Genomic DNA, 15,529 nt, shown 5'->3' on the forward strand with positions numbered 1-15,529 from the left:
CAGAGTAATTACACTTCAATATTCATATGGAGTGAATATATTATTAAATTTGAAAATGGTTCTAATGATTTGAAAAATTCAACCACAGGTATTAGCAAGATGTCCACTGCTGTCAAGAGATTGCAAATCTCCTGTAGGGAAATCTCATGTACCTTTTAATTACCCACGCTTGGGGACACTTAAATTTCAGCAACCTAAACATGATACAATCACTTCTTACCATAAATATGAAGTATAAAAATGAGCCTGGAACCCCTCTTTTTAAAGTTATTGTGAAACTAGAAGGAAATGAGATCCCATTTTCACACTACCAAATCCTAGATGGGATCCTATACTGTGATCAGCCTGGTAATGTCAAGGGGCCGACAACAGAGGAGCCTGGGAGTTAAGGCAGCTCATATCACCTCTCCAGTTGCAACTAAGATAGTTCTGCACCCTCACACTTGGAAACAATGTTACCAGTTGAAAGAGTATGTTTCACAGCATCACACTTTGAAGTGCCATTTATTCAGTATTAATTTCTCATAATTTGCCTGGCTTAGTCCAGCACATTAAAAGTAAAGGGTTGCTTGTGTAAAAATAGATTTTCTTGAGTAATACTAAGACAAAAACCCTTTCCTCCAGCTCCACAAATTGCATCAAAGGGATTTCACAACAAGTGGCTGACAAGAATGATAAAAGGAGACAATAAAAATATGAACATTTTGTGGCAGCAGACATAGAATTAATGACTGATTTTAAGAGCATCAAGCCACGGTAGAGTGCATTTTCTCTTTCTTACCCAGGGGTCACTTCACATCTTCTGGAGCCTGATATAGGGTGCAGATCACAAGGATATATCTGGGTGCAATTTCACAGCCAATGAATGGTTTAAAAAAAATCTTTATTCTAAGTGAGGTCATAAAATATCCATTATTGGATATTCAGCAGTAACTGTAAAGCATTCCTTTATCTGTGCCCTGATCCAACCATGTTCAACCCCTAACAGATATTAAGCTATCAATTTTCTCAGTTTTCTTGTCTTATTAGGAACTCCTCAAATCTCTTGCACCCCTCCTTTCTCTTAATCCCCATCATCATGTAATTTGTAAGTCTGAAAACACAGTTCAACAGTCCTCTGTGTTTTATCTCCCCCTCCATCCCGAGTCTAACACTTTTCTCTGGAATGTGTGCCCCTTCTCACATTTTCTCCTTTGTGATCTGTTGTTCTCAGGAGCAAATCAGGTTCATTCTCTGAGACCCCTCTCATAGCTTTACTGACTGCAATTTTTACTGCATTTGAGGGGTTTCTTCTGGCGGGCAGTCAGCTTCTTAGCAGGCTGTTTCACCTCTTAACCACCTTCCTCTTTCTCCTTTACAGATTTATGTTGGTGATTATTTCTTAAATAATTAACATTCAAATAGGTTTTAGATTTGCCTGAGGATTGTTTTCCATTTGAATTCTGTCAAAAAAAAAAAAAAAAACCCAAAAACCCAGCTGTCTTGGGCCCTTTCACTCCACTAGAATGGAAATAAGGGGTATTTTTCCCAGGGTCAGCAGATGTAAGATCCTGTGCTCCACCCCTGCACACCTCTGAAACTACAGTTCTAGACACTCAGCAATGGAAACTCAGACCTGCAAGATTTTACACCTCGAAACTGTAGTTGCTCAGGTCTGAAGAAGAGGTGACCCTTTAAAGTCAGGAGCCATGCACTCTGTAGCCATAGGCCAGTTTCTTAGGTCAGGATGTTTGAACCACTCTGGAACTTCAAAGGCAGCAAGCCTCACTGTTTCAGTGATTTGGCTCTTTGCAGCTTTCTCTTCTCAGGTTATCTTCTCTCCAGTTGCTTTCCACTATTTCCACCATTTTTGTAATTTTCAAAGAATCTGCTGCCAGACATTTTTTGGACCATTTTAGTCACCTTCTGATAACCGAATAATCAAATAGTGGGCTTTCAAAGTCACTAACTCTGAACTGGGGAGCTAGTGTTGTGGTAGCTAAACTTTGAGTTTTACAAACCTCACTAATATCCTCTTGGGTAACTACCTGAACCCTTTCTAGATACTGGTGTCTAGAATTGGAAGCCCAGAATTTTATCTTTATTTTTTTTTTTGTTTGTCTGTTTGTTTTTCTTTGTGGAGTGCGTGTGGGGTGGGTGGGTGTTACTCTGTCAGTCAACACTAGTCTTCATGAAAACAACTAGGCAATGAAAGACAGCTGAGCTGGGGAGTCTGCTCAATTGGTGTGGAGACCCAGCTTCAAGCTTGTTTTCTACTAGAGACTCTCCAGCCACCATGCTATAACTTCTATACTAGAGGCCTAGTAACATCCTTTTCCTGTCTTTGAGACCAACAACCATTCCACATTACCTTTGTAGACTGTTACTTCTTAGGTGTGCTTCACCTATCAGATTGACACATTCTTTCTAGTGTCATCTTTAGAGTCAACATAGTAGTCACAAATTTCTTTTTCTGGCTCTCACTTATTTCTCTTTTAATTTTAATGGATAGTTTTGCTGGGTATAATAGTCTGGGTTGATAGTTGTGATCTATAGGACTAGAAATAGGTCATTGTAGACTTTGTGGTTTTAAAGGTTTATTTTAAATTTTCAAATATTGAGAAAGATTTAAGAAAGTGTGACTACATAGCAGTGCTATTGATTTTCTCTGCTTTTTCTGGCATTTCTTTATCCTATGTCTTCTGTTTATAAAATACAACTTTCTTGTCTTCAAAAGCTTAACCTAGGCGCTTGGAACAAGTTTCACCTGACAGTAAAAACCTCTTTGAGTTGACATCATAATTCAAGTGGACCTCACAGATATCTACAGAATATTTCACCTAAACACTAAAGAATACACATTCTTTTCAGCAACTCATCAAACTTTCTCCAAAATTGAACACATTTTAGGACATTAAACAAATACTAACACATGCAGGAAAACTGAAATAGCAACATGTATTCTATCTTACCACACTGGAATAAAATTAGGTATTAACAGCAATATAAATGATAGAAACATAAACTCATAGAAACCAACCAATATCCTCATGAATATTAGCTGTACTGTTTCAAGTAAGAAATAAACTGAGAGCCGGGCGATGGTGGCACACGCCTTTAATCCCAGCACTCGGGAGGCAGAGGCAGGTGGATCTCTGTGAGTTCGAGACCAGCCTGGTCTACAGAGCTAGTTCCAGGCTAAAAATCAATAAAAATAGAAATAAAAAATTCCAAAGACCCAATGAAATGAAGAGTTGATGCTTTTAAGTGAAATACAATTTTTTTAAAAAAAAATTAGTCAAATTCACCAAAATAAATAGCAGAGGATTCTATTTAATAAAATTTTATTTAAAAAGAAATTGCAAAGAGATACCATTTTTGAAAGCATTGGAAAGTAAGATCTCACTAACCAAACATTTCAAGTCATTGAAAATATTCTTTATCACCTTATAGAACTTGATGACAAAACTCTATTGCTAAAGATGCCACATGCTTAAATCACAGAACATGGAGCAATCAAGCTGGTACTGGCCTGTAAGCTTCATCCATTCTGGTTAGATTTCACAATTCGGAATACTACTATGGATGCTACTGGGGGAGAAACAAAATCATCACTCTTATCCAGCTCTGCATTCTGAGTACTAACAACTAGCCTGGCAAGGCACACGTCCACACTGGATTCGGTAGTAGCATAAACATCCTGGGAGCAAGAAGTTACTTTCTGATAAAAAGTAAGAGCTTCTCCTTGAGATTAAACCCACACCTAGCATCATTCTCTGTATTATGAATCTGTTGCCTAAAAGGCCATGGGACTTACAGAAGAAATCACTACTATTTCTTTGCCAAATGAGAATAGTACTACATTATCTACTAGTGACTTATTATTATACTCATAGAGTAAGAAGCTTTTTATTTTCTGTATGCAAATGAGCATACAGACCTTCAACTTTTTAAGGAGTATAACATGAGGACTGTGGAGTGTGCAGGCCTCAATGAGGCATTTATACCAAATCCTCTTCTACACCCTCTTCTCACAATACTCAGAGATAAGAGGGTGTGGAAGTCCATATACCCAGGAGCACATAGGCAGCACAAACTGGATTTGATGGCCTAAAAAACGAGTATATAAAGTTGGGTGATAAGGGAAGATAGATAAATCTGGGAGGCATGAAAGAGGAGAGGGGTGATGAATAAGATAAAAATACATTGTACAAAATCCTCAAAAAACTAAAAATATTGCCGTTGACAGAGGTTTAGAAACACAGAGGTCTACATTAATTATAAACTGGTTGGTCTATTAGCTCAGGCTTCTTATTAATTCTTAACATCTTCAATTAGCCCATAATTCTTGTCTGTATTAGCCCCGTGGCTTTTATCAGTGAGGAATTCTTCTTTTGCTTCCTCTATGTCTGGGTGATGACTGCAGACTGAGCCTTTCCTCTTCCCAGAATTCTCCTGTTGTGGTTGCCCCACCTATACTTCCTGCCTGGCTACTGGCCAATCAGCACTTTATTAAACCAGTACAAGTGACAAATCTTTAAAGTGCACAAGACCATTGTCCCAAAGCACATTGCAATAAAAAATAGTATTGTTAAAAGGTAAAAATCCTTTTTGGGCCTTTGTGTTGCAACATAAAAAGTGATACATAGAAGAAACAGCTTCCCCACCTAACCTAGTACTGAGATGTAACTTGCTTCCGTCACATAAAAAGAAATAAGTCTCACTTGTGGTCCGATTTTAATCTCACTAATATATGTATGTGTATGGCTTCCAGTACCAACTACAAGCCTTGTGGAGGAATTAATCACAAGCACTGCATTACACAAATTGGGGGCTCTTGGGCAAATTAGTTTGTAAGTGCTTCCTAAACGAGAATAACTTCAGAAAAAGCAGGTGCTTCTAAAGTTAACAAATCCCTGCATTTACACAAGTATAACCCCAGTACTTAAAATCTAGTCTCAAAAAGAAAGAGATGGAAGGAGAAAAAGGAGGGAGGAAGAGAGGGACGATAGTGGAGGGAGGGAGGGAGGGACAAAGGAAGGAAGGAAAGAAAGAAGGAACGAAAGAAGGAAGGAAGGAAAGAAAGAAAGAAAGAAAGAGAGAGAGAGAGAGAGAGAGAGAGAGAGAGAGAGAGAGAGAGAGAGAGAGGAGGAAGGGAGGGAGGAAGGAAGGAAGAAAGAAAACTTCACCCAAGTCCAACTTGCCCAGGCACTAGTTTTCCAAGGCCCATGTGTTCTAGTTTCCTTTCTAGTCCTGTGATAAACAGCATGACCCAAAGAAACTTGCAAGAAAATGGTTTATTTCTTACATGCCCAGATCACAGTCTAGCACTGAGGGAAGTAAAGGCAGGAACTCAAAGCAGAAACCTGGAGTCAAGACCTGAAGAAGAAACCAACGAATGGATGCTGCTTACTAGCTTGCTTCCAAGCTCACATTTATCTATTTCTTAAGCATTACTTCCCAAGACCACCTCCCCAGTGGTAGCTGGGCCCTCCCACATCAAACATTATTTAATAATTTTCCTTAATCTAGCCTGCAAGCCCACCCTGACAGAACTATTCTCTCAGTTGAAGTTCCCACTTTCCAGATGTCTCTAACATGGATCTAACTTTCGTTTTCGTTTTTTTTTTTTTAATTTAAGTTTTCTTAAAAACAAACCAAAAATAAACCTAACCAGTACAGTGTGTGGGTTGCCTTAGAACACTTGTCAAGGAAGAGCTGTCTTGGCTGAGACTTCCTGCATAGGATATATGACACGGGGGTTAGGGTCTTTAACTAATAGCTCAATGGGCAGAATGTTTTTCCTATCATTTTATTTTTTCAAAAGAATAATTAATTAATTAATTAAAGGGTATTTATAAAAAAGATTCAGGAAACTAAAACCTGCAACAATATTTATCATTGCTTAAATATTATGTCATTTTAAGGAATGTTTTGTTCCTTGTTTGATTTAACCTACCAAACTTAATAAGTTTAAAATGCTGTGTGTTTATTACCACCTCCATGCTAAGTGATGGCTCCTTTAAATCTGTTGTTAGTGTTTTTTGCTTCTCAAGCCTCTGTTCAAGGCTTTTATTATCTATGTCCTAGAGCCAAGTACACATGTGAACTTCAAGTTTATTGATGGCAACACATGTGCTTTTCTGATCAAGAATTATGACCAAACATTTTTGTGGCATATAATGAATAACATATTAATATCTATCAAGTATTTTTATCTACTTGAATGAAATTAAATATCAATAATGACTCACCAGGTTTAGGTGCCAAAAAACATAGATTCTCTCTGTTCCTGTGACTCTTTACTCCAAAGGGAAATTGAAACACAGATTTCTGAATTTCTACCTTGGTTGAATTTCTCATTGACTTTACTTTGGCTATGTAGCAACATTAAATCAGACACTTAGATTAATTGGATCACATAGATACATTTGGATTGTTATTAAAATGAAGTACATTTATTTAGTGATAAGGAAACATTGGAAAGAAATGTTCTGCTGGATTTTATGTTTGGTTAAAATATGACATTGATGTTCTAATCTTTTCTTTTACTACCATATAACACGCATCTTCTTTTCTTTGTAATAGGAACAACTGCACTTTATTTATTTCTTCTTATGCATCCTTCCATCATCAGCAATCTCCCTAGCCCAAAAACCTTTGAAGAAGTTCAGTTTTTTAATGGCAACAACTATCACAAGGGGATTGAGTGGTAAGAATAACAACAAAAAATGAACTCCATTATTAACACATGCTCCATCATTGCAGAGCAATTACAGATGTGTGCATGGCATCTGCATAATTACAGAATAAATTTGTTATGCTCAATTCTACCACAGTGAATTAGAAATTAATTTATAATGATGATATGTTTAATCAGTGTTGCTTATAATTTGATTTGGACAGTGCAATAATGATAATATTTTTCTGGTAAGTTAATATGATTGAATAAGGAACAGTGCAGGGTATTTTTCATCAGAATTATTCATAAGAATATTTAAAATTCTCTTTAAGTATACTCTTGTTGTACAGTTTCTCCATTTATTTTATTAAACACATAATTTGTCTCCCCAGTGATGCCTGAGGTTGCTTTATTTTGTACTCTGGGACATGTGTCTTTATTAACTACATGAGCAGTGTATGCTGTATTTCAGTGTAGGCGATATTTGTCATGCAAACTATAATAGAGCTCATCCTAAACCATATCAATTACACTCAGAAACAAAAGAAACATTAATTAGTACTTGATAAATGACAGAAAACACTTAACAGAACAATACTTTCCATAATCTAAAATAGAATAAATTTAATATTGGAGATAGCATTCAGTGTGTTAAAATAAATGTCTGGCTGTATCCTAACTTTCAAAAAAAATTATGATCTTGGATTTGATCTTCCTGTACTTACGTTCACTAGGAATTTAAAGCAAATTTGATTTGGGGAAAATTCCGTTCAGTGCACAATTTTTAACATTTAAAGTTGTGTGTTTCCATAACACATGCCACTTCTAGAATTAAGGTCCAACAAGGGCAATGCCAGTGGGCAGATCTCACTTCGCAACCTGAGTGAAACTGTGTTTATTCTGTATCAGTGATGTTACTACCCTAATTCCTTTTACATTTTAGAACTACGTGCAAATTATTAAAGGAAGAAAAGCAATTTTCTCTTTCTCTGAGCTCCAATGGAACACAAATTTTTAAGCAAGAATACAGATGAGCGTCTTCAGGACTCTTCATTTGGGAAACATAATAACAAATGTCAAAGAGGAAAATAAGTGTCTTCTATGGATTCTTAATTGCTCTCATTATTTTTTTCTAGAGCATTTGAGGGTGAGAGAAGTGATGAGCTGTAAAGAGGGTTACACACATAATTAAAGTCTTGTACTGAATTATCCTCAGAACATATTGATTCCATAATCTACACACAGAGGAGCGTTCTGACAGCATATGGAGGAGTGAACCCATGGAGGCATAGCAGGATCAACTGATGGAAAATAGCCCCCTCATTACTCTAGATAAATTACAATGTGCTGATATTACTGCATATATTACCAAATTTTGTAGAAGTTAAAAAGGAAACAGCTATGCCTTAATCTGTTTGGATTTTTATAGGTGTTTTGACTTACATGTCTTTCTGTCTTGTGAACTTTTATTTAACTTTAAGAACCTTAGCATTCCAATTTGCAAACACACATTTACAGTTGAAAATATCAGTCAGGCAAGATGGAACAATATTGCATTTTACAGGCATAATCTGTAATTTTAGATTTGGTTTGTGACAGCAGAGAATACCAGCTCAAATCCACCATATTATGCCATCATTCATTACGAACTCACTTAATCTAGCTTGCTGTTTCCTTTGCCTTAAATAAGTAATAAGTACATAAGATTCTGGGTTGCTTTCACATCAGAAGTACACAGCATGGTGACTGAGTGATTTTATAGCACACTAATTTGAACTTGATGCAAACAAATGTAAGACCTGTACAAATTCCTCCTATTCAGAGGATGGCAAATAATATTAATAAAAATACTGCCCAGATTAATTAATCATCTCTTCTTACCTGCAGGTATATGGACTTTTTTCCTACACCTTCCAACATTACCAATGATTTTCTATTTGAAAAGAGTGCTAACTACTTCCACTCAGAAGAGGCTCCCAAGAGAGCTGCATCTCTTGTTCCCAAAGCCAAGATCATTACTATTCTCATTGACCCCTCGGACAGGGCATATTCTTGGTACCAGGTATGAATGAAGAAAAATGGTGCGGAGAAATTTCAGGTGTAGTTGATTTTATCATTAAATAAAACCCAAATATACTAAAGGGTCAAATGTAAAAACATCTAAGCCTAAACCAGATATTGTGCCTGTTTGTCTATCTATCTATCTATCTATCTATCTATCTATCTATCTATCTATTATCTATGCATCCATCCATCCATCTATCCATCTATCCATCTATAAACCTAAACCAGAAATTGTGCCTGTCTGTCGATCTATCTATCTATCTATCTATCTATCTATCTATCTATCTATCTATCTATCTATCTATCTATCTATCCATCCATCCATCCATCCATCCATCCATCCATCCATCCATCCATCTATCTATCTATCTATCTATCTATCTATCTATCTATCTATCTATCTATCCATCCTATCCATCTATGTATCCCTTCAGTCAACTATAAAGAGCTAAATATTTAACTCATACAGAATTGGTAAATGAATTTCAAACAGCAAAATCACAAAACTGCAATAAGTAGTTTTATAGTGGTGGCATACATCTTCAATATCAGCACTTAGGAGACAGAAGCAGGTGAATCTCTGTGAGTTCAAAGCCAGTCTGGTGTAGCCAGTCTAGTTAGCTAGCTGTAGGAGAGCCTATAAAGAAACCCTTTCTCAACAAACAGCCAAACAAACAAAAATAAACAAATAAAAGCCTTGATATATTTCCTAAATCATACAAATATTTAAAACATTGGTCTGTCAAAATGTATTTAAACTAATTGTCAGTATCTAAGGAGTCTATCTTTAATTACTTTGTGCTTTAATTTACACATGATCTCCAACTTGTTAAAAGACTAAATACTAGTATCAGTACCAAGTAAGTAAAAGAAACAGAAACCTATACATTAAATATAAGCACTCAACAGTTTATGTAAAAATGGCCAACTTGGAGGTCATAAAATACAAATTAAAGTCATGCCTTGTTAAGAAAGTGACAAGATTTAGCGAAAATCAGAGAATGATGTGGTAACATTTGGAAATTCCCCAAGTCCATTTTTTGGGGGGCCTTGATTTAGGCTTAAGCAGAGGGCAAAGAGATAGAAAAAAGAAATAGAGAGTAGCTAAAGCTATATAGTAGACACTGAAGAGAATATAAAATAGTATGCACATAGAGATAAAAATCAGCAGAGCTTAATGAAGAAGTTTCAAGAATAAATAAAGTTTCTGTCACATTGGGCAGCTGGATGATGAGCCTACATTGACATGCAAGAAGTGCAGGAGAAGGAAACAGAAGCTTGTGGGTGCTAGAAACCAGGTGAGGATGACAGTGAGAATGTTTGAGTTATAGAAATGATCATAATGTGTAGATGCCTACAATATATGTATAATAGAGTCAGTCATACAAACTGTGAAAGGAAATTCCAAACTAGAGACAGGAATTGATGAGTCAGAGCCATGCAGCTTGGGAAACAGAAATAATGAAATCACATCAGACAGAGTTTACTGGTGAAAAATACTCAGAAAGATGAATTGAAGGAACCATTGTGAACATAAAGACTCCAAGGGCAAGAGAAGACAATGCTGCCAAGTACAAGTTGTGACTACAGTGCTGGAGTTACTAAGAAATTAGACAAGTACACAAAATAGGTCTGAATCACTTTAATTGAGCTAATAGATGTGGCAGAAAGTGTGGCCCTTAACAATCGGGTTAAAAGAAGCGAACTATGTGGCTTTGGTCAATTCAAAAGTGTAGAAAAAAAAGCATCATGGTAGCCACTTGCTAAAGACCCACAGATATAACTCTGATGAAAAAAATTAAAACATATGGTTATTACATAGGAGAAGAATTAGCCTTAGAGAAAAAAAAAAAAAAAACTCCATGGTGGTGGTCACATGAATTAAGGCAAAAAGATTCCAAAGAGAAAAGATTAAAGACACAGTAGAAAAACAAATGGATAATCAATTTTGTAATTGATTATAAATGCCGGATGAGACATTTGTGGTAAATTCTTTAAGAAATAGAAATATATTTTGAAAGCATAAAGCTGGATAAGATAATTCGAAAGAAAACACAAAGAATACTGCAAAATGTCATCTTTTGGAAGGGGCGCAGCTATTGCGCACACGAGGTCACATTAGATGTGGCTACCTGCATAAGACCTGCACAGATGAAGGCAGCGATGATTTCAGCATAGACTGGGGAGGGCCTTCGAAAGCTCCACTCCTAGCTGAGACGCTATTGACAGTTGATGGCTTCCAGGGAAGGGAGCGTCATTTCTCTTTAGGAATGCAGCCACTGGTAGGTTGACTATGCTCCAGAGGATGAGTCCGGCACTCACGTGCATATGTGCAACACTAACTGCACTCAGTGGATTAAAAAGATAATGAATATAAAAGAAGACATGGAATTGGAAGGAAAAAGTCAAAGGAGAATGTATGTTGGGAGGTAAGAGGTGGAAAAGAGCAAGGTATGGTGTATATATGTGTAATATTTTGAAAGAATAAAACATATTTTAACTAAAAGCTATAGGAATATTAAAATTAGTTATATACAAGCATTATTACACTTTGATTTTTGTAAAACAAGGAAAAAGTAAAGTAGCCTAAAAACAATCAAAATTGAATAGAAATCAGCAGGGAGATATTTTACAAAGGATTTTCTTTTAAAAAAGATCTACAGTGATCTCATAGTGAGGAATATTCTTATCGACTCTCACATTTATATTTCAGATGATTTTATATTTTGTCTTATAATGATAGCTTATAAGGCAAGGTAATATAAATCCATTTCTTTTAAATACTGGCAGTAATTTATATACAATTTTGTCTTAGTGAGGGTTGCCAATGCTGTGATAAAACACCATGACCAATAGCGACTTGGAGAGGAAAGGATTTATTTTGGCTTATGTTTGCTTCCACAGCACTGTTCATCACTGAAGATCAGGAATGCAAACAGGGCCAGAACCTCATGCAGAGGCCAAAGAGAACTGCTCTACACTGGCCTTCTCAGTCTTTTCTGATAGAACCTAGGATTACAGCCCAGGGATTGCATCACTCACAATGGGCTGAACCCTCCCCTAACAATGATTAACTAAGAAGATGCGCCTCAGTCAGACCTTATGGAGACATTTTTCAGCTGAGGTTCTCTTTTTTCAGAAGACTCTATCCTGTGTCAAGTTGACATCGAACTAGCCAGCACATAATGTATAACATGTAGAAAAGTGAACAAGAATGGCTAAATATTAGAGGATATAGGAAGACTAAATGTCGGCAAGGAGTGTGAGTTATGAAAGAGGATAAAAAGATAATTGTTCTTCTATTTCTAACTCGGTCATGGATTTTTCCGTTTTGGTGGTAGATAAGCACATAAAATATATTCTATACTGAAAGTGTAAAAGCCAATAGGAAGTCCCATTGCTTCAGAATTCCTATTCTAACTGTATAGAAGTCCATTAAGAGGTAAAGACTTTGAGTCTGATTAATTTGGGAGTGTGTGAAGTTTTTTATTTGAACGGCTTTTATAATAAAGTTAACTTTCAATGCTATCAAAATACTGAGATGTAAACTTTAATTAAAATTTTTAAATTCAGGTATTGTGAGAATGCTGAATATGTAATCCATTTAGGATAGACTAAAAAAATGTTCTATATAGATTAAATCACTTGAATAAAATAGAATTACATAACACAGTGCTTATCTGTGACTACTTTCAAAATAAATTCTTTGGATACACAGATTTAAGGGGATTATTTTTTTCTGATAATACTTTTTATTGCCTGTATCGCTGAAGCTAGGGCCCCAATGTGTTCCACATTTCGAAATAATGTAGCCTAATTCTTAGCTAGACCCGTCCTTCCAGTACGGACCGTAAATCTGCAGCTCAGCAGGTGTAAGCCAGAAAGCAGCAGGAATGTCACCTGCCACTGTAATTTCTACCCCACATTTGGATAATGGAACTCACAGAGGAACCAAAGTGCTATTTTTTCCATAAAATATGTTCCTTTGTGGATTTCCGGTCATATTTTTATGCTAATCTTAGTTGCAGGGATATAAAGAAAATTTGACGCTAAACTTATATAAGTCAATAAGAGAAGATTGAGCACACTCTTGTCACTGCTTATAACAGAATTTTAGCCCTGCTGTACTCTATTAATATTCATCCACCACACATTTACAATTTTTTCCCGATTATGGAATCTCTGCATGTTTGGCTGTTTAGACTGATTACGTAATCTGCATGAATTTGACTTGATGCATACAGCAAAATATTAGCTTCACTTATCAGACAGCTGCTTTCCTTTCTTGATCTCTGACCCCTAACTAAATCATCTTTGCTTTCTAGAATAATTTAAATGTAAAGCTTACTTAAAAATAATAATAAAAAAACAGTTATTGCCCTATACCAGGCCCTATATATTGTCATCCTTTCTCTAGGTTAGACTTTTCTCCATATTAACTTTTAGATTTATACAACACCAGTTTATTTATATGTATACACCTCATGCACCTTGTCTTTCCTTGCCTTTTCCACTTCTATTTTCCCTGTTGGTTTGCTTATTCTATGATTATTGAAATTTTTGGCTCAAAAAAAAAAACATTTGGCTCAAAAGCTTTGACCATTTTTAAAGTTTCCTTCATTTGTTAGTCTCAATCATTCCTCTGTTGGCATGGTTCTCACCATTAAGAAATTTCTTAAATATCAGTTAAATGTATGACTTTGTTGTTATCTGTTATTCCATGCCAAGTTTCATTTCCTTGAAGACAATAATTATGCCTCACATCCTTTTTATATTCCAAACTATCGCCCCTTTTGTTGCTGCTCTAGGGATGAGACTAATATCTTTTGAACATCTGCATTATTAAATTTGTCTCTTTAGTTAGGCTCTGATATTTTGCCAAATGATAGTTTTGTGGGAAAGACTCCTAGGCTTTGGTACTGAAAATCAGGAGGGAAATAGTATTTGGTGAAGAGCCAGAGAGAGAGCAAAAGCACTTTGAACATCCTCAACTTGAATAGGACATCTAAGAAATGGTTAGGAATCAGGATCTGAGGTGTCTGTGTTCATAGAATCTGGCACACCGAGAAGCCCCGAGAAGGAGCTGGGAAGACATAGTAGGCCAAGCAATGTGTGAGACCACACCTATCTCAATTCCAGCTTATCAAGCTTAAATTTTATCTCTAACCTGTTTTCATTTATGATCAGACCCTTGTAGGAAATCCGTTCATTCTGTCTCTGCCTTTGACCTACATGTTTTAAAACAAACAAACAAACAAGAAACAAAACCAAATATGTCCGCATATCGCTTGATATTCTGTGAGAGCACACTTCTCAAATGCACAGGTATACACACAAAAAAATTTTTTAAAGAAATTTAATCCTACACTTTGCTTTTCCTTTAAAGCACCAACGATCCCATGAAGATCCAGCTGCCCTGAGGTTCAATTTCTATGAAGTCATCACAACAGGACCTTGGGCCCCCACTGATTTAAAAACGTTACAGAGGAGGTGTCTGGTACCTGGGTGGTATGCAGTGCACATCGAAAGATGGCTGACCTACTTTGCTACTTCACAGGTAATGGTATGAAATTAGGTTTCATTTACCGTGTTATGATTGCATTGCACTGACATGCAGGTAACAGTTTACAATGGAGACAATAAGAACTGCGGATTTTTACATATTTTTACTTTACTAATACCTTTCAGGATAGCTAGATGGCTCTGGAGCACATACATAGGAGACTTTTTTGATGAGTAGTTGGTTTTAAGAAATAAGTTTTTTCAAAAGAAATGTCATTTAATTGAAAATTGAAAATTCTTAACAAATAGTAGAGAAGCCAGTTAGCCAGATACTTTGTAGAAGTATCCACGTGGATTCCTGCAGTTTTTCTGTTATCTGAGAACCTTATTGGGAAAGAAGAAGAGGTTCTTCAACTAGATGACCATAAATAGAAGAGCCTTAGCAGACATGGGATTTGAGAAGAGCACCCTTCAGTTCTTCCTTTCAGCCTCAGGTACAATTTAAGCTCCAAGGGGACAGGTATTCACACTCTCTTTAAGCATCCCCTTGGGCAGGTTTCCCGTTCTCCAGCAGTGACCCGATGTGAGAAAGTCAGGAGCAAACATTTTCCTCTCAGTCGTGGTTTGTAAGAATAGACAGGAGACTTTCACCTTAGTGGTCCCTCTTGAGCCACTGGCCTCAAGGTTAGTGATGGCATTGATTAGACATGATGGCTGACTGGTAACACACTAGAGATGGGAAACCTCTGGGCATACTACAATCCCAAAGCAACAGACATTTGCATTTGCTTCTGGTAAAAATAAACTGAGTTCATGCACCTACACAGCAACAATTTCTATGGAAAATTTCATTTATTACTAGTTAGGAAAGAAGCAAGAAGAGCCATAATTAAATGCATTCTATGTGGTGCATTTTTTTCTTCTCATTCAAAGTGACCTGATTTATTAATGCCATACCAGGTCAAGAGGGGCAGCTTGGTCGATTTAATTCGGTTTTGTTCTTCATAAGTGATTATTTTTGGCTTTGCAGTTGCTAATTATTGATGGACAACAGCTGAGATCTGACCCAGCGACGGTGATGGATGAAGTCCAGAAGTTTCTACGAGTTACACCTCATTATAATTACTCCGAAGCCCTAACGTGAGCTGATTCTCATGCTTGATCTCACTTCCATCACTTGCCACCATAAATTATCACTGGTCTGTATGTATGTAGCATCATTTATACTAGCTATGAGTGTATGCATCATTCTGCTACTCAGACACAAAGAAATATTCTCATTACTCATAAGTTGTCTCTTTA

At 36.4% G+C, this 15,529-nt stretch overlaps 1 protein-coding gene across 2 annotated transcripts in view; it reads left to right on the forward strand.

Annotated features, from left to right (window-relative positions):
• Window positions 1-15,529, forward strand: part of Ndst4 (N-deacetylase and N-sulfotransferase 4) — a 227,423-nt gene that overhangs the window by 204,541 nt on the left and 7,353 nt on the right. The window contains exons 8-11 of one of the 2 annotated variants that reach the window (XM_050152462.1): window positions 6,568-6,691; window positions 8,549-8,723; window positions 14,112-14,282; window positions 15,258-15,367. In XM_050152462.1, coding sequence (XP_050008419.1) covers window positions 6,568-6,691; window positions 8,549-8,723; window positions 14,112-14,282; window positions 15,258-15,367 — 580 coding nt within the window. The remainder of the gene's footprint in view (window positions 1-6,567; window positions 6,692-8,548; window positions 8,724-14,111; window positions 14,283-15,257; window positions 15,368-15,529) is intronic. The other variant, XM_050152525.1, reaches the window with a different exon arrangement.

Source organism: Alexandromys fortis, unplaced genomic scaffold, assembly GCF_014885135.2.
Source record: "Alexandromys fortis isolate MF-2015 unplaced genomic scaffold, M_Fortis_MF-2015_v1.1 scaffold_19, whole genome shotgun sequence".
Lineage (NCBI taxonomy): Eukaryota > Metazoa > Chordata > Mammalia > Rodentia > Cricetidae > Alexandromys > Alexandromys fortis.